The 24,841-nt window shown below is 42.0% G+C and overlaps 1 protein-coding gene across 1 annotated transcript; it reads right to left on the reverse strand.

Annotated features, from left to right (window-relative positions):
* Positions 1–1,202: 1,202 nt before the first annotated feature.
* oaz2a (ornithine decarboxylase antizyme 2a) lies at positions 1,203–23,336 on the reverse strand. The gene is given in 6 exon segments (XM_036950407.1): positions 1,203–3,638; positions 5,363–5,448; positions 8,079–8,251; positions 14,300–14,380; positions 14,382–14,448; positions 23,095–23,336. Coding segments are annotated over 6 exon segments (648 nt in total). The 5' UTR covers positions 23,205–23,336; the 3' UTR covers positions 1,203–3,507.
* Between the last annotated feature and the right edge of the window lie 1,505 nt (positions 23,337–24,841).

Consider the following 24,841-nt stretch of genomic DNA (forward strand, 5'->3'; position numbering starts at 1 on the left):
AGCATGTCTAAATGTCTGAGACCATAGTGATTGTGTGACTACATAGATGAATAGGATTTTTAAAGTCGTTTCAAACCATGCTGCTGCTATGAAACCGAACAGATGCCTTGGGGGCAGCCTAGGCTAAACAAGTTACTTTCCACTTAAACAGGCCTAACTCTGTCATCTGCACACAACGCCTGTAATGCGGTCAGAGGTCAAGCACTGTCCTTTGCGCTGCCTTGACACTGGACTGGAAAATGCCTAGGTGAAGTGGACCATAAGCCATGTAGCACAGCACCTTTACTGGCCTGACACCCTGGAAATAGATGGAAAGATCAACCAATTTGGGACAAAGTGGGTTTGGCAGAACATCAGGAGTGTCAGGACAGTTTCCCGGAAACAGTCTGAAGATTATTGGTTGAATCGGCAAGAGAGCTGAGAGCCCAGCAGGAGAAGAGCGTTTTATAGCCTTTGGCCTACTCATTCATGATAAACAACTCTGCATTTGACTCACCTATTCCATTAATCCCAACATCTTTGTCTCTCACATGCACTAGGTTACTGTTGGTGTATACCTTTTTTGAGGTTTTGTCTAAATAAGGTTGAGGGGGTAGTTCACAATCACACACACAAGTGTAGGCCGACAGACAGCAGACCCAAAATGTATTTGTGTTACATCTGAGATAAAGGGAAGGCCCACACATGGTGTATTGCTGTTCCCCATTGTATCATACTGCAGCAATAAAGCAAAGGTTTGACTTCACAGAAGTCTTTGTCAGGGCCAGACCACTGAAGTCTAAATGGTGCAGGAAATGGAATAAAGCCCTGGGGATGACATTGACTTCTATGAAGTCAACACGTATAACATCAGTGCAGGAATAACAGTGCACTTTTTTCTAATTCTACAATTTACTTTTTGTCTTATGTTTTGTAGGAGGATATGACCGACCCTATTTAGCGTCACCACTACATCATCCTAATTACTGCCAATTACAGAAGATTAAATGCTAAATTAAACAACCGGTTTGTTGGACCGTTGTCAGTACAGGTTCTGTCTGGCTGTCAAATAATGGTGCTCATGAGTCGGTTATTACCGTTTATTATATTCATTTTTTTGGTGCCAAAGCCCGGGATCAAACCCAGGGACATAAATTCTTACTCAAACACATTCTCTCTCAATTGTCAGCAACTATGCACACACATCCCGATGGATAAACAAACACAAGCAAGATAGATTTTTATTTTATTTTTTTCCGGACAGAAAAAGTTAAAAGGTATACAAGTATGGATTGCCATTGAATGATTCTCTGTATGCCACTGTAAACAAAACTAAACTAGGCTATAAGAAACTATCAAACAAGAAAGATACATAAAAATATAACTCTGAAGATGAATAGACTCGTTTTCGTCACTGCTCATTCAACAGCTAGACGGGTTGGTTGTTTAGCAACACAACTGACGCGTGCGCAACTATGGGGCAAAACCGACTGGGTTGACTTGTAAACTATATTTCTTCAATGTTTATTGAAATCATAAATGCATTTGCATAATGAACACTTCTCTCTCAAATACATCTTTACAGTTGTTGGTTGGTTAGCTAGCTAGCAAAATTTTCCCATAAGCATTGACATGAAATCAGTCAAAACATAGTTTCATCATGTTCTTGATACCAACTAAAATGAGTAATTTACAATTCCCCACATGGCAGATTCTTGTCATTGTTGGTAGATATCTGGCCAATCAGAATCACAACTTGAAGTGTGTATAGTTTTCGTGACGTCATCTAAACCCATCTATGAAGACTCAACCTCTACACACATGCAAAAATGAAAGCCCCCTGCACATAGGATCCCAAGCACACATCACTCTTGACCATGTTCCTCTGAGACAAAATGCTATTGGTAGGGGAATATATTTGTATACTGCTTTCCTGAACAAACCAGGTCACCCTAGCACTGTTTTAGGGATCTTGTTAGTGTGAGAAAGAAACTTAAGCCAGTATCCTATAGGATTACTGTTGACCGGAACTTTTTAACTGTTACTGCTGAATGTAGAACTATTTCTTTGGCAATTCTGTCTGGTTTGCACGGCAAAACAAAATAGAAGGCGCTGGCCACATCTCCGTAATGGACCCCAATGCACTTCCACTCGATTTTACGTGGCTACCTAAAGTGCTTGTGTTGTGACTTTTCCCTTCATGGGTTGTTTTCCTTTTTGCCACATTGCTTTGGGTAGCTAGGGATGAATTTGGGAAATAAGACTGAAGTGTAAAAGAGAACATTGCACTCTTTTCTTAGGCGGAAAAGGCCCCACCACAACCCTCTCAAAATAGTTTCAACTGAGCAGAGGTGTTGTCGGGGGTGGTACTACTAGTACAAAAGGGCTCTGGTTGATAGAACTGTATACAAAGATATGAATTTTAACTGGGATTGAAACCAGGAAGAGCTGTCTCAGCCCATGCTAAATGATGGGGGCTAAGTCTAGCCATATTTATGTGGTGACTTATGTGCCGAGTGAGAATGGATTACAACATTTATGTTTAATGCTCTTCCACTCTTCTCGATGTACCTCTACTGGCTCAATAATTCAGGTGTTAGTTTCACTGGTTCATTGCGTAGCTGAGCGACCTCAAGTGAGGGGAACGCACGTCATTGCTGCAGAGAGCTGTGAACTAGATTGCCCTGACCCAACATTCAAAACAACGACCTTCGCTCAGCTTTCAAATATCAAACGAGACTAACAATATCACGCTAACTATAATCTGGTAAGAAAATAAGAAAACCGTAAGCTGAAAGATCATAGTGACGCAAAAGTAGGAATGAAGACTTAATATACCCAACAGTTTGAGAAAAAAAAAATATGTTATAGAATGAATGCAATTGTAACAGAAAGATCAGTGTTATACTTGTCCCTATCATAGAAAAAAATACAAGCAGAACAATTCATTCATTCATGTTGACCCAACCATACCCAGGCAAATATCCCCTTAAGATAATTCCCTTATGCTACCCATTACATTACTGTCCCTACTAAACAAGCCCTGCTTTGTATAGAAACTACTGTACATTAAAAGACCCCAGTCAGGCTCTTTGATATTCCGTGCAAGCTGTCAGAGTATAGATATGCTTTTTCTTTCAGCCAAAAAGTCACCCTGTTGGATTGTTGTGGGCAGGCATGTAAAGCCTGGCATGGAGTGGGGCGATTAGTAAAATCTGAACCAATCGGGTGATGACTCGGTCCAAGCTCCGCCCTTCCATGCTCCACCGCTGTGCTCATCAGGGTAAGATGTATCACCACAGAGATCTTAGCATCCCCAAGCAGCACATCCCTCTTATAATAGAGTCTACAAAATTGTGACAACCCAATCAATGAGAAGAGTAGAGGTTTGGGTGGAAGAGTATCTTTGGGGTTAGGGAGGGGGCACACAGTTTGAGGATGGGGGACAGGGATGAAGGCAGCTGGCGGGAGGGGTTCTGTGGGGGTCATGGGTGGGCTAGGGAGCGGCAGGGTGGTCCGGTGTTTCATTCACTCCTCATCGGAGCTGCTGTTTTCCAGAGAGTAGACCATGAAGATGAGGTCTGTCCGAGCCGGCACCAGAGGGTTGCCGGGTTTCACCACCTCAAAGCCCATGTAGTGGAAAGTCTTTATGATGGATACTGTTCAGAGAAAAAGAGAGACCATGCAGAGAAGTTAGTGAACCTAGCAGGACCAGGACCGGATTAACCAGTGTTGTGGTCGTTCTGTCTTGGGTACCAGATTAGAAGCACTCTCTCAGCTTAACTTCGCTAGAACATCACTGCCACTTCTATAACCAAGATACACTACATTACCAAAAGTATGTGGACACCTGCTCATCGAACATCTTATTCCAAATTCATAGGCATTAATATGGTGTTGGTCTCCACTTTGCTGCTATAAGAGCCTCCACTTTCTTGGAAAGCTTTCTACTAGATGGTGGGGTGGCAGGTAGCCTAGTGGTTAGAGCATTGAACTAGTAACTGAAAGGTTGCAAGATCGAATCCCTGAGCTGACAAGGTAAAAATCTGTTGTTCTGCCCCTGAACAAGGCAGTTAATCCTAGGCCGTCATTGAAAATAAGAATGTGTTCTTAACTGACTTGCCTGGTTAAATAAAGGTAAAATAAATAAAATAAAAAATGGTGGAACATTGCTGCGAGGACTTGTATAACCCAGAATCGTTCGTCGGACTGCCAGATGGTGAATCGTGATTCATCACTCTAGAGAACACATTTCCACTGCTCCAGAGTCCAATGGCGGCGAGCTTTGCACCACTCCAGCAGACCCTTGACATTGCGCATGGTGGTCTTAGGCTTGTGTGCGGCTGCTCGGACATGGAACCCCATTTCATGAAGCTCCCGACAAACAGTTCTTGTGCTGACGTTGCTTCCAGAGGCTGTTTGGAACTCAGTAGAGTGTTGCAACAGAGGACAGACGATTTTTACGCATTCTGTGAGCTTATGTGGCCTACCACTTCGCAGCTGAGCCGTTGTGTTGCTCCTAGACGTTTCCACTTCACAATAACAGAACTTACAGTTAACCGGGGTAGCTCTAGCAGGGCAGAAATTAGACGAACTGACTTGTCAAGGTGACATCCTATGACGGTGTCAAGTGGAAAATCACTGAGCTGTTCAGTAAGGCCATTCTACAGACAATGTTTTTATCTATGGAGATTGCATGGCTGTGTGCTCGATTTTATACACCGGTCAGCAACGGGTGTGGTTAATTTGAAGGGGTGTCCACATACTTTTTTATGTATAGTGTACTTATAAGCTATGGTCGTTTGATTTCATGGACGTTATTAATGTACAAAAAGGATAGCTCAATCAAATGTCATTATCCATTCAATGTTTTTTTTCCTCCAAGGAAATGTTCTACAGTTGGAAAGGAACTGAAACCCTTGCTTTCCAATGTTTATCATAGTCTAAACATCTAATTTGGGACAGTCCAAGTACATTATATGGAAATGAATTAGCATGCCAATGCTAACCACCAATTATGTGCCCATTATTGGCAGTTGATTCATCCACTTGGGACTTATACATAAATTATATATAGCCATTGATTCTTTAAGAATATAACTTATAAATGCCCCATGAGCCTAGTTCAAATGTCATACCTCATCAGAACTCAAAATATAAGATTGTTTTACTCTAATCTTGTAAACAATGTAAATGTAAACAAACAGTGTATAGCCTCAACATGTTTAAAACTATAATTTTGATATCATGGATGGTCAGTCCTTGCATCCATCCAGAGCTTTTCACCAAAACAGAGGCGGGGGTGGCATTTTTTTTTTGTTTCAAATAAGAATTCTAGCTGCACTCCTCTTTTGAATCCAGCACTAAATAGTGGAGCGCTTACATCGATCCTCTCTGGCTCTATCGAACCACAAGAACACGTAGTTGACTTTCAGCTTCTCCTCAGCAAACTCCAGCAGGCTGGTGAGCCTGGGGAGAAAGAGAAGGGGGAGAGAATGAGATGATGCACTGTTTTTACATAAGAGAGTAGACTTACATAATAATGCAGTGGCAGCTGCAGTGCCCCTTAGAATTAGCTCTGCAGTGTTGGAGAAGACGCTGAGACTGTGCTGGCACCGCGCCAATGCCGTGCCAAGAGGATATTGACATGACACTGATGACATATTACATGACGACGCCGCATAAATGGCTCATTTCTATTCATAAAAGGAAAGGACTAGAGCAGTGTTCCCCAACCCCAGTCCTCGAGTACCCCGAACAGTACATATTTTTGTAGTGGCCCTGTTGACAAGAAGAAACATACCTGATTGTACTTGTCAAATATTGATCAAGCCCTTGACAAGTTGAATGAATCAGGTGTTTTTTGTTCGGGACTACAACAAAAATGTGTGCCGTTAGGGGTACTCGAGGACCGGAGTTGGGAAACAACACTGGACTAGAGAGAGAGAATAGCCTCCCTGAAAGGCATTTTTTCAAGTTTTATTAGTCATATGTAAGGAACATGCATGCAGGGCCGGATTACCGGAAAAGCACACAGGGCATGTGCCCCTCGTGTAGAATTGCGTTATAAACTGCACATTTTACTCTCCGTACCATGGCAAAATGCTGTAAGTTAGATTTCTTCCGCCGAATATCTTCAGGAGCATTAGGAAGTAGAGGCGCTGTTGCACCCTCTTGACTACTGGTGATGTTGTTGGTCCATGTCAAGTCCTCGGTGATGTGGACGCCGAGGAACTTAGAGTCAATTGTTTTATCAGAAGTCCCATTCATGTGGATCGGAGCAAGTCAACAATCAAATATTTTGTTTTGCTGACGTTGTGGGAGAGGTTGTTGTACTGGCACCGCAATACCAGTTCACTTACCTCCTCCCTTTTAGGTTCACTCGTCGTTGTAGGTTCAGGCCTACAACCGTTGAGTTCGTGCAAAGCCACGCAGTTGTGGGTGAACAGGGAGTACAGCGGAGGGCTGAGGACACACCCCTGGGGGGCCCCTTTGTTAAGAGTCAGTTTGGTGGAAGTGTTGTTGCCAATCCTCACAGCCTACGGTCTGCTCGTCAGGAAGTCCAGGATACAGTTGCAGACGGTGGTGTCCAGACCCAGGGCTCTGAGCTTGGTGCCGAGCTTGGAGGGAACAATCGTGTTGAATGCTGAACTGTAGTCAATTAACAGAATTCTCACAAAGGTGTTCCTCTGGTCCAGATCAGAGTATGCGAGTGGAGTCGAGTGGTCGGGAAATCCCACTTACTGCTCATGGAGCGGTGGCTTGCACACCACTCCGGCGCTCCACGTTCTTTCCAACTGCTCCGCTAAAAACCGCTCCTAGCTCAAAGGTAAATTAAACTGCTGCTCCAAATTCACTCCATTCATTCAAATCACAATTTAACCAACACACGTCTATTTTTTTTTTGACTACCTGGACCTACCATTTGGTTTTGAAGTATTGAAACCAAATCTCCCGAGTGGCGCAGCAGTCTAAGGCACTGCATCTCAGTGCAAGAGGAGTCACTACAGTCTATAGAGGCTGTATCACATCTGTCCGTGATTGGGAATCCAGTCGGGCAGAGCACAATTGGCCCAGCGTCGTCCGGGTTTGGCAAGGGTAGGCCATCATTGTAAATAAGAATGTGTTCTTAACCGACTTGCCGAGTTAAATAAAATATGATTTGAATGAAAAGTTTTTCAATTAATAACAGGAAAAAGTGACTAAAAGGTGCGTATAATTTCAAGTAGGCTACATGTCATACAGTATTAAACAGCATATAAACACTCTAAATAGGTCAGGAGCCAGACAGGTAGCCTAAGAAGGAACAATTAATTTATTATTTAGGCTATATTATTTACATTATTTCAAGGCTATAGCCTTCAAATAAATAAATAATGAAGCATTTGAATGTGTGACACTAGGTTGGCAGGGACATTAAGCGCTCAGAATTTAAACATTAAGTTGTATTAAATAATTATAGATTATAAATTGCACATAAACTGTGACTTACTTAGAATTCAATTCAAATTGAAAAAATGCCTATTAGGCTCAGTCTTATGTGCCTTTTGAATTCATTTTTAGAAACATGAGATTGGCCAGAGTCTGGTCCCTGGAGAGCAGGCCAGCAGAGGAGAATACCCTGTCAGCGCTTGCAGAGCCACTGGAGACGCTTAACACCCTTTGTGCCACTCTTACCAGGCTGTGCAGGGATGTGTAGTTTTCTTTCTGTAGGTAGGCCTAAAGGATTTTTAGATAAAATAATCCTATCAAAACTGAAAGCTCATTGAAAAGAGGTAATGTGCCAGGCCTATTGGGCCAAAATCAATCATGGTAATAGATAATAGAACGAAAATTAGATCAGATTTCTTGTTGATAAATACTTTGCTACAATGACACACTCGTCCTTTCTGTTAGCATGTGCACACTCCATTGTCCTTATACTATAAAATGTTGTCAGAGTATAACTTGCATGTGAAATTAGTAACCTAACAGGCCATCCAACATTTCTGTAATGGGTGTCTGCAGGCAAGCTGGTAGGTCTTAACAAGGGGTATGTGTCTCAGAGCTGTGTGTAACACCCTGCCTGTCTGTCCGTCTGCGTGTGTGCCTATGCTTACCCCTCTTTGCTGCCCTCCGCCAGTGCCCCAGCGGGGATCTCCAGAAAGAGGCTGTCCGAGGAGAGGGCTGTTTCCCAGCAGGCCGTGCGGCACTCGCTCAGTTGGTAGTGGAAGTGCAGGATGGCTGGTGTCCCATTGACAGGAGCTGCCCGCGTCACCGTAAGCCTCTCGTCCTTTAGTGGAGAGGAAGGGAGGACAGACGAAAAGGTACATTTCCTGAAGATAATTTGTGTGCTTGCGTCATACAAACTGTTCACACAGCACTCTGACTCCTAGCTCTTTTAAGAGAACAGTGGCCTTGGCTTTTTTCAAAAGAGTGGGAATGGGGATTAGAGTATTATGGGAGGTCTAAATTCTCTAAACCTTAAAAGAATGCAGTTTTTTTTTCTATTGACTGTATTCAATCCCATGAGTTTCCCATGGAATATTTGAGATAAAACCAATTAAGTACAGTATATAAACCCTGGATGGCTGATGCTATGTATTGGCCAATGAGAGGCTTAAAAGCCACCAGTCAGCCATATTCCCCAGTAGGAGCAGTCTTCCATAGGAATGAATGGATTTTCTACAGTATTTCAATTAAATGTTTCAAGAACAAAATTACATCTATTTAAAGACTGACTGACACAAAAAAAAAAAAAAAAATCCCTTTGAAAACGGCCCATGTGGCATCGATATGAGTCAGAAACATTGATTTGTGTGTCAAAACTTACTACAAAGTGTAAATAGGATCACGTTGGTCATAAAGTCTGTCTTGTCTATAACTGAGTTTGGAACCTCAGTGCATCACAACGAGGTTGGGTTTGGATTACAATTATGTCTATCGTGGGTGAAAAGAGACAATAATGAGATGAATGCGTACTGTCGCCTATCATTGAACGTCTGACTGACATGTCGTGACAGCTGTGTCTTAGAAAATAGCATTGAAATATATTGTTCATCTGCAGGCTATTATAATACCCTTAAGCCTCAACTGTGAGAGGGTCTACTCATACAATTTTGATTAGATTGTCTTTTAGGTTCAAAAGAATCGTGTCTTCTTACATGGTAAGCCTACTGCTGGTACCTTTAGACTATATTGTGCTGTTTTTTTTGGGGGGGGGACACACCGTTGCATTGGATGTTGGCATAAACACCATGGTAATTATGCACTCCAACGGTAATTATATGCAACATGCTTCAATCCACTGTAGGCCTATCTAACAATGTAATTATTACCCCAGCATCACTGCCGTAGTGCAGTTTCTCTGGACCACCGCAAGGTCGGAGTCCAGACAGGCTAGGCCTATTTTAGGAAACATTCTGAATGGACAATTAGCAAACTGATACACACACACACACACACTTTAAAAAGGACCCATCAACCAAAGCCACCTGCAGCGCATCGCACTCAGACACATAAGCAAATCAATTTCTCCTTTCCCCAAAAACCTTGCCTTAGCTTTAAATCCTTTCTGTAGGATTTCAAAAACTAGTCTACATTATTGGAGCATGCATTTTGTTGTGTTACAAATTGGGATTATAAATGGATTTAATTGTATTTTTTATTGACGATCTACACAAAATACTCTAAGAGAAATTCTAACACTTTTAAAGATGAATGAAAAATAAAACACTAATATATCTTGATTAGATATATTGTAGTCAATACATGTTAGAATCACCTTTAACAGCGATTACAGCTGCGAGTATTTTGAGGTAAATCTCTAAGAGCTTTGCACACCTGGATTGTACAATATTTGGCCATTTATTATTATTTTTTAACTCTTCAAGCTCTGTCAAGTCAGTTGTTGATCATTACTCGAAATCCATTTGAAAGTTCTGCCATAGATTTAAGTCGGTATAAAATCAAAACTTTAATTAGGTCACTCAATGTTCAATGTTGTCTTGGTAAGCAACTCCTGTGTGCATTTGGCCTTGAGTTTTAGCATATTGTCCTGCTGAAAGGTGATTTGTCTCCCAGGGTCTGTTGGAAAGCAGACCGAACCAGGTTTTCCTCTAGGATTTTGCCTGTGCTAAGCTCTATTTTGTTTCTTTTTATGAAACAAAACTCCATAGTCCTTGCAGTTGACAAGCATTCCCATGTGATGCAGCCACCACTATGCTTGAAAATATGAAGTGGTACTCAGTGATGTGTTTGATTTGCTCCAAACAACATAATGCTTTGTATTCAGGATAAAAATATTTATTTATTTGCCAAAAACCTCTGGTCTTTGTGGTTGAATCGGTGCTTGAAATTCATTACTCGACTGAGGGACCTTTACAGATAATTGTATGTGTGGGGTACAGAGATGTGGTAATCATAAAAAAAAAAAAAATCATGTTAACCACTATTATTGCACTCATAGTCCATGCTATTTGTGACTTAATCAAACGTTTATTCAACCTCTTTGTTATTGCAAGCCTAAATACATTCAGGAGTACTTATTGATTAAAGACATTTCAGCTTTACTTTAAAAAAATAATCATTTCAAAAAATTTCTAAAAACAAAATTATACTTTGCCATTGTGTGTTATTGTGTGTAGATCAGTGGCACAACATCTCAATTGAATCCATTTTAAATTCAGACTAACATAACAAAATGTGGAAAAAGTCAGTGTGAATACTTTCTGAAGGCACTGTAGGCCGAGGCTATGAAGATGAAATTGACAACCATTCGAAAATAGAAACCCATAAACGCAACATGTCCATAGCCTGTTAGCCATTGATTCATTTTAGTGAAGCATTGGGTAGTTATGTTGACACTAAGCCTGCATTTACATTTTAGTGCTTTATCTAAATCTGTGACACCACTTATTGATAGGGGGTAACCTAAACTCCTTGCGGATATTTCACTGTTCCCTTCTTCTTGTAATTCACGCATCTCCGCTGGCAACTACCCTATCCCTTCAACCTCTCTCTAGCTCTTAAGCAAGTAGCCTAGGCTATACGGAAAATTATTCACTCTGGTGTGATGTGATCCCATTGGCTAAATTGATACATTGTCGAAATGATGCATGGCAACAAAAACAAAAAAACAGGCAGAAATATTCAAACATTTATTCACTGAACCCACAATGAACCCACAGAACTGTCAGCAGCAGACTGTCAGTGGCAGGCTATATAGCCTTCCCTGTATTTTTTGTTGTCTTAAAAAGATTCTGATAATGTCTGCAGTCATTTAAAATGTACATTCTTGCCAGGCAGAGAAAAGAGAAGGAGAAGGAGTCTCTCTATTTGCCATTTCTAACATAGGCATTGGAATTCTTCCATGCAGCTCTCACGCAGTAGCGTAGGCTACATATACCTACAATAAAGCAATGTTTTGTCAAGTTTTATATAGGCCTATATGTGTTTATTCAAACAAATTATAAAAACAGGATCATCGAATAGTTTCATTAATTATGTGCCTGTGTTTGCCGCCATGCGTTCAATGTTAGGCTAGGCTATATGTTGTTAGAGATCAATTGTTTTGTACTGTTTAAACAACGTTTTACAATATCATGGAAAGAAAAATATATACTGAACAAAAAATATAAACCCAGCATGTAAAGTGTTGGTCCCATGTTTCATGAGCTGAAATAAAACATCCCTGAAATTTTCCATATGCACAAAAAGCTTATTTCTCTCAAATTGTGAGCATTTCTCCTTTGCCAAGATAATTCAAGTTTTGAGGGACCGTGCATTTGGCATGCTTACTGCAGGAATGTCCACCAGAGCTGTTGTCAAAGGTTTGAATGTTCATTTCTCCACAATAAGTCGGCCATTTCATTTTAGAGAATTTGGCTGTATGTCCTCTGTATGTCCTCTCACGCAAACCCTTGTCATGTTTTTGTCTTATGGTTTCACCTACCACACATTTTCCAGGAATATTCCTGAATGTATCCAGAGTATTTTCAGATTTCGTTGCTGCGAAAAGTACATTCTTGTGTCAGGTGAACTGTTGTGTCCTCGCCTTTGGTCTAATCATTTCCCCATAATCTCAAAACTGAGATTAAAACTATACTAGTGTATATATAAATCACTGAGTAAAACTAATTTCAACATCAGTCAATTCAGAAATTGAACTGGACACAGTATCCAATACGACTTCACCTCTGTTTTTGTTATTAAATATGTTTAATGTTGACCCTCCACCTCTCTTTCTCTCTTATCATTGGTGGTACCTAATAAAACAGAGGGTAGCAGCAGAGCTGCGAGCCTTCTGCTGTCAATGAAAGGGCTCATTCTTTCATACGTGAGGCAAGGATGTTGATATCACAGGTGTGACTGATCTGTTTAAGCCTAACCCTCTTAGCCCACTCTGAGATAGTCACATGTCTGGGGCAAGGACACACCTGTGTGTGTGCAAGTGTTTGCAAAGAGAAGGAGGGTAGAGCAGATTCAGGTGCAAATACAGTTACAAAGAGACTCAAATGTGTGTGCTTGGGGCCTCCCGAGTGGCGCAGTGCCACTAGAGATCCTGGTTCGAGTCCAGGCTCTGTCGCAGCCGGCGCTCGACCGGGAGACCCATGGGGCGGGGCACAATTGGTCCAGCGTCATCCGGGTTAGGGGAGGGTTTGGCCGGCAGGGATGTTCTTGTCCCATCGCGCTCTAGCGACTCCTGTGGTGGGCCGGGCGCTATGCACGCTGACACTTCAAGTGTACTGTGTTTCCTCCGACACATTGGTGTGGCTGGCTTCGGGGTTAAGCGGGCAGTGTCAAGAAGCAGTGCGGCTTGGCTAGGTTGTGTTTCGGAGGACACACGGCTCTCGACCGTCGCCTCTCCCAAATCCGTACGGGAGTTGCAGCGATGAGACTTGACTAACTACCAATTGGATACCACGAAATTGGGTACAAATAAAAAATAAATGTGTGTGTTCAACATCCACGGTAGCACAGATGGTTATTAGGAACCCAAGGGATATTGTGGTAGAGAGCTTCAAATTCCTCAGTGTCCAAATCACTAAGGATTCGGGGTTAATGGTCATGGTCCAAACAAACCAACACAGTCGTGAAGAGGGCACTACAACACCTCTTCCCCCTCAGGAGACTGAAAAGATTTGGCCCTCAGATCCTCAAAATGTTCTAAAGCTGCACCATTGAGAGCATCTTTACTGGCTGCATCACAACTTGGTATGGCAACTGCTTGGCATCTGACCGTAAGGCTCTACAGAGGGTAGTGCGTATGGTCCAGTACATCATTGGGGCTGAGCTCCCTGCCATCTAGGACCTCTATACCAGGCTATCAGAGGAAGGCCCCCCAAAAATTGTCACAGCCACCAAAAGTCAGACTGTTCTTTCTGCTACCGCACGGCAATCGGTACTGGATCGCCAAGTCTGGGACCAAAAGGCTCCTGAACAGCTTCTACCCCCAAGCCATAAGACTGCTGAACAGTTAATCAAATCACAGATAGCAGCGTATGTGAAGAGTGAAAGTGTGTCCTGCTACTCTGTTTATTATCTATCCTGATTGCCTAGTCACCTTTACCCTTACTTACATGTACATACAGTGCTTTCGGAAAAGTATTGAGACCCCTTGACTTTTTCCACATTTTGTTACCTTACAGCCTGTGTACGGTCTGAATACTTTCCGAATGCACTGTATTACCTCAATTACCTACACATTGACTCTGTACCAGTAGTCCTTGTATAGTCTCATTATTTTATTGTGTTACTATTTCTTTATTGTACTTTTTACTCTGCATTGTTGGGAAAGGGCTCGTAAGTAAGCATTTCACTAAATGTCTACACCTTTTGTATTTGGCGTATGTGACAAATAACATTTTATTTGACTTGATATTAACTCTTGGACAACGCACACTTTCTATATCACCATGTACAGAGTCTATGGTTGATAATCTATCTCAGTTATTTTGACTGCCTCTGTTCAAACCATATATGGCTTCAATATTGTCTGCCAGAGCTATAGATCAGCAGCATTTTCATGTACCATAATTGTACATAAGAGACCTTTTTATCAGGTTATTACTTTGACAGTACACTGTGTATACAGTTCACTGTGGTGTACATTATACATGCTGATATGGGGTGATCAGGGCAAAATAGGAAGTGCATGTAGGATTCCTGTGTTGTCTCAGCATAAAGAGCATAAATCATTCAATGATATTCAGCTTTTCAGGGGATTCATTTGAGCAAGACGAGGCTCAGACTCGTTTATCATGATCACTTAAGGAATATTTACGGGTTGATGTGATTTGTTGATCAGTGGCTGCAATGAAGTTGCCTCGGGTGTTCTCACCTTGTGTAGTAACAGGCCGAGAGAGTGATCCCTGCCAGTCCCTCGCCCACCCGGGATCTTCAAGTGTGGGTGAGGGGCATCAGGAGCACCACAGAGGCCCCGGAGCCTGGTGCCTGGAGCAGTGGAACCTGGAGCCCACTAACAAAGAACTGCAGAGAGGGGATCGAAGGAAAAAGAAAGAGAGAGATGAATGACCATGCCACAGGATTCATGAAAGAGACATGAAAAGCAGGAGCACTTGACTGATTGAGCATTCAGGTTCAGGTTTAGATTTGTCGGTTTTTAGAGGTTTGGGGCAAGGTTTGGGATATATACGATTTGCCTAGTCTCATTCACCAGCCTTGTGTCTGTTGGCAGCTATTAACTTAATAAAATGTTGGCGGAGATACTATTTCCGTAAAACCATTGATTCAGTGTTTCAACATAGGACCAGGATCAATATGTAGTTAAAAGGGCCCAGGGTATTTCATCTTTCCTAGAGGTACCAGTTCTGTCCCAAATGGCACCCTATTCCCTACATAGTGCACTACTTTTGACCAGGGCCCTATGGATCCTGGTCAAAAGTAGCACACTATACAGGGAATAAGGTGCCATTTGGGATGCAGAGACCGTTACAATAACACTAAGTGGTGCACTGCCATGTCATAAAGTCAACCCACATACCTCCCGTTGCTACTCTACTTGGACATTTATGATTTTAATACACTTAATGAAAGTGGATGGCTAATGGGAACCAAGCGCCCAAGTAATAAAAGTGCCCAGTTTGCATTAGATTTATGTCTTTCTTTGGTTGTGTTCAATTTGCCAGCTTGTTGCGTCACTGGCACTAGGACAGTCCTACCTTAGTGTTAATCTAAGTGCTGTTCCACAAATAGCACCACCTCGGTAACAACACCTCTTTGCTCCTGCCTATGCCAAAGGCAAAGTAATACAGTTATGTGTTTGAGAAGTAGCAGTGTGCCATCTGCACTGCATCTAATCTCAGCAACCTCAACCTTCATTGAGGCAGGCGATGTCATAGAGAACAAATTGACTTTTACAATAACAACCTGCTGAAGTTAAGTGTTAGCTCTGCCTCTGTCAATGCCCGCCCCCTCTGTTTTATTCATGGTTCACCTCACTGCAGTCCTTGGCTGGAACAGCTTGCCCTATTTTCCCAAGTCATGTCTAATCAGGGCCTGAAGAATAGTACATTATAACATGACATGCTGTGGCTGTACTTGTCATTGTCTGCTCTCATAAGACGTCTCGTAAACATCCCATAAGACTAAAGCAGCCGCCAAGCCTCTTATCAGACGCAGGTAGTACTGAATGTACAAAATCAGTGGCCTTCACCTTGAGCTTTAAGGCAGGCTGGACAGGCATGGCTGGTTTTAACTTTCTCTGAGGCAGACAAGTAAACAAGTCTGTGTAATCAACTCTTTGGCCTCAGGGCCTTTCGACTAGTAATAAATAATACTAACCCAGCCTAAACCATAAACAAAGTAAATAATCAAAATGTCAGGGGTAGCCAACTCTGGTCTCCGGTCCTGCAAATATTGTTATGGAACAAATGTGCGCATACACTGTAGCTACTCAGGAAGGGGGTTGTCTATGCTACCCATTGTTGCAATATGGGAAAAAAATACAAACCGATTTTATTTTCAAAGCTATGAAATTATCAGCACTTAAATCGAAAAGTCACACTACACTGTGGTTTGACTTGAGAGGCTGCTAAGTCTTGTACCAGCAGCAGAGGAACTACTGTGATGTGAAGAGAAAGGCTCTGGCTTGTGGTGGAAAGGCATGCATCACAAACAAGCGCATGATCTGTAAACACCTCTGCAAATAGCCTCGTCGGGGCCCAGGAACACACATCTCGGTCGTTTGGAGTTACGGGGCCTAGTTTCAGGCCAGTAGTAAGAATAGTCCGATGCTCCCGAGGGGGCTTACAAAAACATTGCATGGGTCAGTATTTCCATTAAGAAAATGTGCCGCCGCACATTTGACATTTTGATTTACCAGAAATTAACCGGACCCATAGGCATTGGGTGCATAACCCGATTAGGGCATCCAACCACAGTGCTCAGAATGACAAATCACATTTAGAATATGGTAGTTCATTTTAACAGACCATGCAAGTCGAGGACGCAACAACATGGGTCCTTCTTACCGAATTCCGATGTGTACTTTGAAGATTTTATAATAATGCCCCATTCATATTAACCATAAGTAGTCCATTACGTTGCCACGGAGGTAATTCGTTTGAATGGGGACCGTCCACAACGCCCCCTTACGGTCGAAGAACAGGAAGTTGCCAAACCACTGAAGATGCAAATATGTGGTTTTGGACGATGGATTTATGGGATAGCTAGCAACTTGTAAACAATTACACATTCCTATAAGTGAGTACTATTTTAATAGTATGTTAAACAATACACATTTACTGTTATGCCAATTATACTTCATGACTGTTGCCTCCCGTTTTAGTTTGTGATGGTAATGACGTTTGTTTTTTTATGATAATTATTAGGTGGCGGTCGCTAGCTACAGTATAGCCTAGATTTTAGCTAGCTAGCTGCTCTGTAAGCTATCTTGACTTGCTATAAAGCGATAGAAACAAGTTCAGGAAAACTGTTTTATTATCAACTGAAACAATATGTTTCCACCTGTCTTGAATAAAAAGGTCATATTTGACAATCTCACAAAATAAATGCGATCCCTGACAAGGCACTAGGCTCTCCACAATCGTATCTTGCATTGTGAAAACCTTCTTAAACTCTCTGTCCAGGAACTGAACAAGATTGCATGAAGATGACGTATGGCATAATGAAACACGTTACGATGTAAATGAGGCATAACTGTCCACATTTACTTTCCCTCAGGCAACAAGACAGTCAATCTACTACACCCCAAAGTAGAAAAATGTACCTGTTCTATTGGTCACCTTGTAGATAAAGAAACCGCCTATTCCTAACAGACTGTGGGACGACAGATTCCAAATTCATACCACCAGTAGGCCTGGGCTACATAAAACAATAATACATAAAGAACATACACGTGCGTGCCAATTTAATTTAACAGCCAATTCAATTTAACAGCGTAATGTATTTCCATCGACTGGTATTTCCATCAATTAATAGGCCAAAAAAATATTTCGCAAACGGATTTTTTGTCGTTGCCAATTTTGTTCATCAGCTTAAAAAGAAAGAAAAAAAGATATCGGCCAAAAGCTGAGCCGACAATTACTGGCTGACGGAAACCCTGGTATAGGGTCACATTCACTCTGGGGAGTGTCTGTATGTCTCGCCTGCAGCTAGTGTGGACTGGTGGTTAGCCACGTAAGTTCAGAGGCTTTTTTCAAATCAATTATTATTTGTCACATGAGCCGAATACAATGGGTGTAGACTTTACAGTGAAATGCTTGCTTACGAGCCCTTCCCAATGATGCAGAGTTAAACACCCTCTGTAGTGCTTTATGGTCGCGGGCGGTGCATTTACCATACCAAGTGGTGATGCAGCCAATCAAGATGCTATCGATGGTGCAGCTGTAGAACTTTGAGGATTCAAGGGCCCATGACATATCTTTTCAGCCTCCTGAGAGCATCTTCTTGTGTCTTCTTCACGACTGTTTTGGTGTGTGTGGACCATGTTAAGCCCTTAGTGATATGGACGCCAAGGAACTTGAAGCTCTTGACCCGCTACACTACAGCCCTGTTGATGTGGATGGTGGAGTGCTCTCCCCTCTTTCTCCTGTAATCCACAATCAGCTCCTTGGTCTTACTGATGTTGAGGAAGAGGCTGTTGTCCTGGCACCACACTGCCAAGTCTCTGACCTCCTCCCTGTAGGCTGTCTCATTGCTGTCGGTGATCAGGCCTACCACCTCTGTGACGACAGCAAAATTGATGATGGTGTTGGAGTTGTGCGTGGCCACGCGATTGTGGGTGAACAAGTACAGGACAGGACTAAGCACAGACACCTGTGGGGCCTCTCTGTTGAGGGTCAGCGTGGCAGTGATGTTGTTACCTCACCACCTGCGGCCGGCCCTTCTGGAAGTCCAGGATCCAGTTGTAGAGGGAGGTGTTCAGTCCCAGGGTCCCGAGCTTGGCGACGAGCTTGGAGGGGACTATGGTGTTGAAGGCTGAACTGTTGTCTACGAACAGCATTCTCACAGTTATTTTGCCTCTTGTCCAGGTGGGAGAGGGCAGTGTGAAATGCAATTGAAATTTTGTCATCTGTGGCTTTGTTGGGGCTGTAAGAGACTTGGAGTGGGTCCAGGGTGTCTGGGATGATGGTGTCATGACCAGCCTTTCAAAACACTTCATAATTACAGATGAGAGTGCTACAGGGCGGTAGTCATTGAGGCAGGTTACCCTTGAGTTCTTGGGAACAGGGACAATGGTGGTCAGCCTGAAACATGTTTGGATTATAGACTGGGACAAGGAGGATTGAAAATGTCTGTGAAGACACTTGCCAGCTGGTCTGTGCATGCTCTGAGAACGCGCCCTGGTATTCCGTCTGGCCCGGCTGCCTTACGAGTGTTAACCTGTTAAAAAATTTGACCTACATCGGCCACAGAGCGAAATCACACAGTACTCTGGAACAACAGGGGCTTTCATACAAGACTGTGTGTTGTTTTTCTCTAAGTGAGTATAAAAGGCATTTAGCTCATTTGGAAGTTCTTCGTCACTCACGGGTGGGTTTCCCATTTTAGTCTGTTTATCGTCTGCAAGCCCTGCCACATACAACAAGCATCGGAGCCGGTGTAAATGGGATTCCACTTCCTATGTCCTTTTTAATTTTTTATGTCTCGGAGTTCATAGTTGGCTTTTATGTGTCCATGTCTGTGTCCCGTTCCTTGAAAGCGGTAGCTCTAGCCTTTAGCCTAGTGCTTAAATGTATTGATGAAGTCCGTGACTGATGTGTAAACTCCTCAATGCTATCAGATGAATCCCAGAACATATTCCAGGCTTGTACTAGCAAAACAGTATTGTAGCCTCGCGTCTGCTTCATCAGACCACGTCCGTACGTCCATATGTCACTGGTACTTCCTGTTAGAGCTTTTGTTTGTAAGCAGGAACCAGGAGGATAGAGTCGTGGTCTGATTTACCGAAGGGAGATCAAGGGAGGGCCTTCTGTGTTTCTGCGGGTAGAATAAAAATGGTCTAGCGTTTTAGCGCGCCTATTGGCGCAGGAGACGTGTTGGTAAAAGTGAGGTAGAACGGTTTTAAGTCTCACCTCAAGTCTCCGCCCACCAGTAATGCTGCCTCTGGGTGTGTGGTTTCTTGTTTGTTTATAGCCCCATACAGTTAGTAATTCAATCAAAAGTGGTTTCTTGGAGTTACCTTGGAAAGGCTTCGAGAGAGCATTATTTACCAGTTGCTGTTCTTATAGTTGATTTAGTTAATCTATTGATTATATTGTTCCAAATGTGCAGCGCAAAATCTAGCAGTGCAAAAAATTATGCTCTTTGGGCGAATCATGGAAACTCCTAGTGGGTGACTTGCATTGATTTATTTGTTGTCACTAACCACATGATTAATGTGTCACGAGATGACGAGAGCATTCCAAAAGTTTCAGGAGGGTCACAGCTCCTAAAAAGTTTTGAACCCGCTCAGCATTCTTAGTTGTGCTAACACTTTCTCGGGCACATTCCATTTTTACATTTTATACATTTACCAGACACTCTTATCCAGAGTGACTTACAGTAGCGAGTGCAGGTTTTGTTTTTACTTTTTTGTACTGGCCCCCCATGGGAATCGAACCCACAACCCTGCCGTTGCAAGCGCAATGTTCTGCCAACTTCCTAAGGAGGTTACGGTTAGGGTTAAATAATGGTGGCACTGCTAATAAAATGCTGAGAAAGAGCACCTTTTTCCATTCCCCTATATAGGAACGCTCCTGTCCTTGCACGAAATGCCAGTTTGTTTTGAAAGGCAACACTCTCGCCCTCTGACATTCAGACCCCTCCTAGTGCCAAAGGGCGCTGGGCTAAATAACCACAGTCACAAGTTGAAAAACGAACAAAAACCACTGCACCCTAGTATAAACATTATTCAAGTCATGCAGCAGTGACCTAGCTTGCACTGTACTGTATTAACATACGGGTGAGGTATTAATCATATCTGTGTTGCAGGCACAGCACTGGGACACAAGGATATAAGTGCGTCATGCACCATGTATTCTCCCGGGACTTGTGTTAGGAGAGTGTGAGAGAGTGGTTGTATAATCACTGGAACCCAGGCAAGCATACCAAACTCTGCTTTAGGGTTTAATATAGAGTACACTGCAGTGCAATGAGAGAGTACTGTATGGAAGGTTGATAAATAATATGGTCTGAAGGTGATAGGTAAATCCAAAACCCATAGTGCTTTTTGTCTGGTCAGGATTTTTAGATTATTTCAAATATCATGAGTTCTGCAATTATTAATAAAACTGTTTGTTTTTTTCAGTCCATTTCTCTTGGTACTGCAGTTGTTTGTGTTTCAACCTTTGGCAGCCTGATTTGAGTTAATTATTCCTTAGATAATGGCTTTGGATTCTATGTTTGCCCTGGTGACTGGTTAAGAGTTTGTGAGTGTGGCACACATCCAAGGAACAGAAGGCTTCAAAACAGGATACTATTCCTCGCAAGTCTTCCAGGAAAACGCTAACAGACTAGCTCCGAGAGAATGGCCAAACCACCTCTTATTAGCCAGTTAATCTAAGTGTCAAACCTGAGCTGCTCCAAATATTTTATAACTAGTTTTATACAATTTAAGTGAGTCAACAATATACTATTAACCATACTATTAACCATTGGCCTACTGGATAAACAAATCCTTGCCTACATAGCAAACCAAAAGTTCCCATGAACTTGATGGGTAAGATTTAGAGCTGTACCGTATAAGTGTGAATGTAGGTTCTCGGTTCTAAAAAAACCCAGGATACCAAACTGAGAAGTTCTGGTAATTCGAGCTGCATGTGCTCATTGGAGACCACCATGTGTACCCCGTCCCGATCCCCTTTCCACTCTTGACTTGGCTTAGGTCAAGAGTATCACGACCACAGTAAATGTCACCTGACAGCCAGAACCTACTACTTACAAAAATGTTTATATGACGTTTGTCTTAACCTACAGTACTGTATCAAGTTGCATTCAGGATGCCATTTTAGGACAGAACAGCACATCACAAGGTGATCCCTTGAGGAGATCAGTGTACTGTACAGCATGTCATAGCCTCATATGATCTATTCAAAGTGTTCCCCTATCATCCATAGAAATTAATCGCATTAGACTAGTAAGAAAATCGTACTGTTAAACAGATAGCGTCCATAGCATCCCACACAGGTTTCCACTGGTGCTTTAGCCACAAGCTAATATAATCTAGTCCAAGCCCATTGGGGGCTCGGCTGGTTGTGTAATAGTGTGTGTCTGTGTGATGTAGGGCAGCTGATGCCTTCTGCTGACAGGGACATAAGCTAGCACGCTAGTGAATGGACCCTGCGCTTGCCACCACACATGTAAAACATGAATGCACATGTGTTCATAGTACACACACATACTATGTTGTCAATGTAATATTCAATGTAGGCTATTTTTATATTCTTAGCTTCTGCATATCATGTAATGCATACTTTTATGAGACAGGCTGGTGGTATATGATGATGGAATACTGCTGTGGACATTGACACTCATTCTTGAAAAGGCAGTACCATGTTTACCAAGATTGAGTGATAGGCTATAAATGACTCTCCTGATGGAACATGGAAGAAGATTCTGAAGATGATAGCATTGTGGATGTATCACGTCATTATATAGGCTAGTCTAGGAGGCTACTGTTGCTCTGATGCTTCGACTACAGCTAAGCAACCCTGTCCTGAGGAGCAATTTCCACTTTGACACAAAGCTGATTTATAGATGAAAGCAAAAAAAATCTAAGTAGGTCTAGGCATGGGGGTGATATCAGGTCATAGGTAGGCATGGCACCTGGACAGATTATGGCAACGATAGCCTAATAATAAGAGGTGCATCTATATTTTTCCGTATTAACATCTCATTTATATTAATTGATTTGACTTTCTAAGAAAATATGCGGTATTAGTGCGACATTTGAGCATCAAGAAAATAGGTTACGTTTACTGACACTGCACAAAATGAAATGTCCCGTGCACAGAAAGTACAAGGCGGAAATGTTTTTGGTAATTCGATCCATCTTCTACGCTGTATGAAAACAACTTCGTTGGACAACTGTTGTAGACTTAGGGGTAAGCATTATAAAAAATATTAAGTATATGCCAAATTAATTATTGTTGGAGCATTAAATGCAAATGCATAGTGCGCAATAGGGTCATTGTTGAATACATTGATACAAAATGTCCTATAACCAATAACAAACCATATGTGGTCTATGTTATGCATGTAGGCGTACAAATGATATTAGGACATGTTACATTATATGGGCCTAGTATGTGACATCGATACTATTATATTGGTGTTCATAAATAGTATAGAAAATTCACATGCATCACGCTACTGTAAATTAATCTAATCAAAAACCTAAAGCAAATCATGAATACACCAGCAATTATTGACAACCTACAGACAGGAATTACAGCCAAATATTCAGTTATTATCACAACATGAAATATCTGGTTATTATTGTGTTATTCTGAAAAGTTAAAGGGTGGAAAACTAATTCATTTAAATATTCATAATCATTTAAATATTCATAATCAATGGTCAGTTTAGCAAATAAATGGAAAAAAATATTAGGAAAATAAATATCTATAATTGTAGATATGTATTCGCAAAATCGTGTAAGACATTGCCTACCTTTCCTCGGTATTCAGCATGATACCCTCGAGGAAATCGAAAACTTTATGTCCTTTTTGACAACCAAAGCAATGACTATTTAACAGAAGCTCCACGGAGAAGTGCACCATCCGTAAAAAAACGGAATTAGAGTTAACTCCGGCGCGGTTCTAGCTATATAATATGAGGCTTCAATTTGCAAAAGGACCAGCCGTAGACGCCTCTGCATCGACTATAGTGTTGATGCTGGAAAGGGGCTATTTATATGCCCATCCTACACGACCATTGGAATCATGGGTAACTCAAAGCAGGAAGCAATGCACTAGTTATTGACCGATTGGGTAAAGACAGTACAGTATGAAGATACGCAGAAACAGCTTCTCCAATAGAAATCCCCGATCACGTATGTAGGCGATGTCATGGCAACGTTGGCTAGCTAAACTCATGCGCAGAAACACGTAATCCTCTAACGGTCGTCTTGTGCCAAACTGCGCATGTGCAGACCATCAAACCAACGGCACTCTTTCCATATAAAGTTGTTTTTGACGAAAATTAAAATGTGTAGGTTTGTAAATTCCACGAGTTTGGATTAATAACATGTTCAACTACTTAAGACATTGGCTCGAATTTAGGTTGTGTCTTTTAGATTTTGAGAAAATTAACAACTAAGAAATAATTGTTCACTTATTTGAATAACTTCTCACACCCTACCCTAAATCTAACCGTAACCCTTGTCTGCGTGGTCTTCTTCGCAAGCGTTCCTGGAAGTCTCATTATGCTGAGCTTCTGCGTTTAGAAACTCTGTGATTTGTGTGTGTTTCAAATAGGAAGATTAGTGCTAACTGGAATCCTTGGGAAATCCCTACCCTAAACCTAACCTTAGCCATAACCCTTACCTAAGCATACCCTTAACTCATACCTTAAATATTTTACAATGGGTTTGGGACCTCTCAAGGACCTCAGATAGCAAGGACTGTTCCGGATACACAAAGGGTCACAGACCTGAGTTGGTTATCAAATCTTTACAATGCCTGCTCAGCCTGGTCTCATAGACTAGACATAACATAGTTAACGTAAATTCAGGGCACTGAAATTAGTATGACACAGCATGTTACATTTGGTGTGATTACATAATCGACGGTTACTTGAGGCAAAAACTAAAGGAGGGTGGTTGGTTTGCCACCTAGCTAACGTTAGTGTTAGCCATCTATTTAAGAAAAGTTTTTCAACAGAATCGGTAGAATGAATACACATGAATAAACAGAGTTAATTTTCATAGCAGCCACGTTGTATTCCTTCTCGCATCTATGCACTCTCCTCTCACATTTTCCCTTTGCTTGTGGACTTCAATGCACAACTCATCAGCTGTATGTGACCAGGCAAAAAACCTTTCCAATCAAACCATATCATATCCGCTACACACAGCCTATATCGTTGTCACCATAGTGGCTAAAGTAAGGTCATAGTAAACATAGCTAATAGAACTAACACGTTAGTAAACACCCTACAATCATGGGGCGGCAGGTAGCCTAGTGGTTAAAGTGTTGGACTAGTAACTGAAAGGTTGCAAGATTGAATCCCTGAGCCGACAAGGTCAAAATCTGTCGTTCTGCCCCTGAATAAGACAGTTAACCCACTGTTCCTAGGCTCTCATTGAAAATAAGAATTTGTTCTTAACTGATTTGCCTGGTTAAATAAAGGTCAAATACAATTTTAAAAATGCAGTAATGTTACAGTGTACTGTCAGTAATCAGTTCAGCACTTACAC

This window comes from Oncorhynchus mykiss, chromosome 2, assembly GCF_013265735.2.
Source record: "Oncorhynchus mykiss isolate Arlee chromosome 2, USDA_OmykA_1.1, whole genome shotgun sequence".
Classification (NCBI taxonomy): Eukaryota; Metazoa; Chordata; class Actinopteri; order Salmoniformes; family Salmonidae; genus Oncorhynchus; species Oncorhynchus mykiss.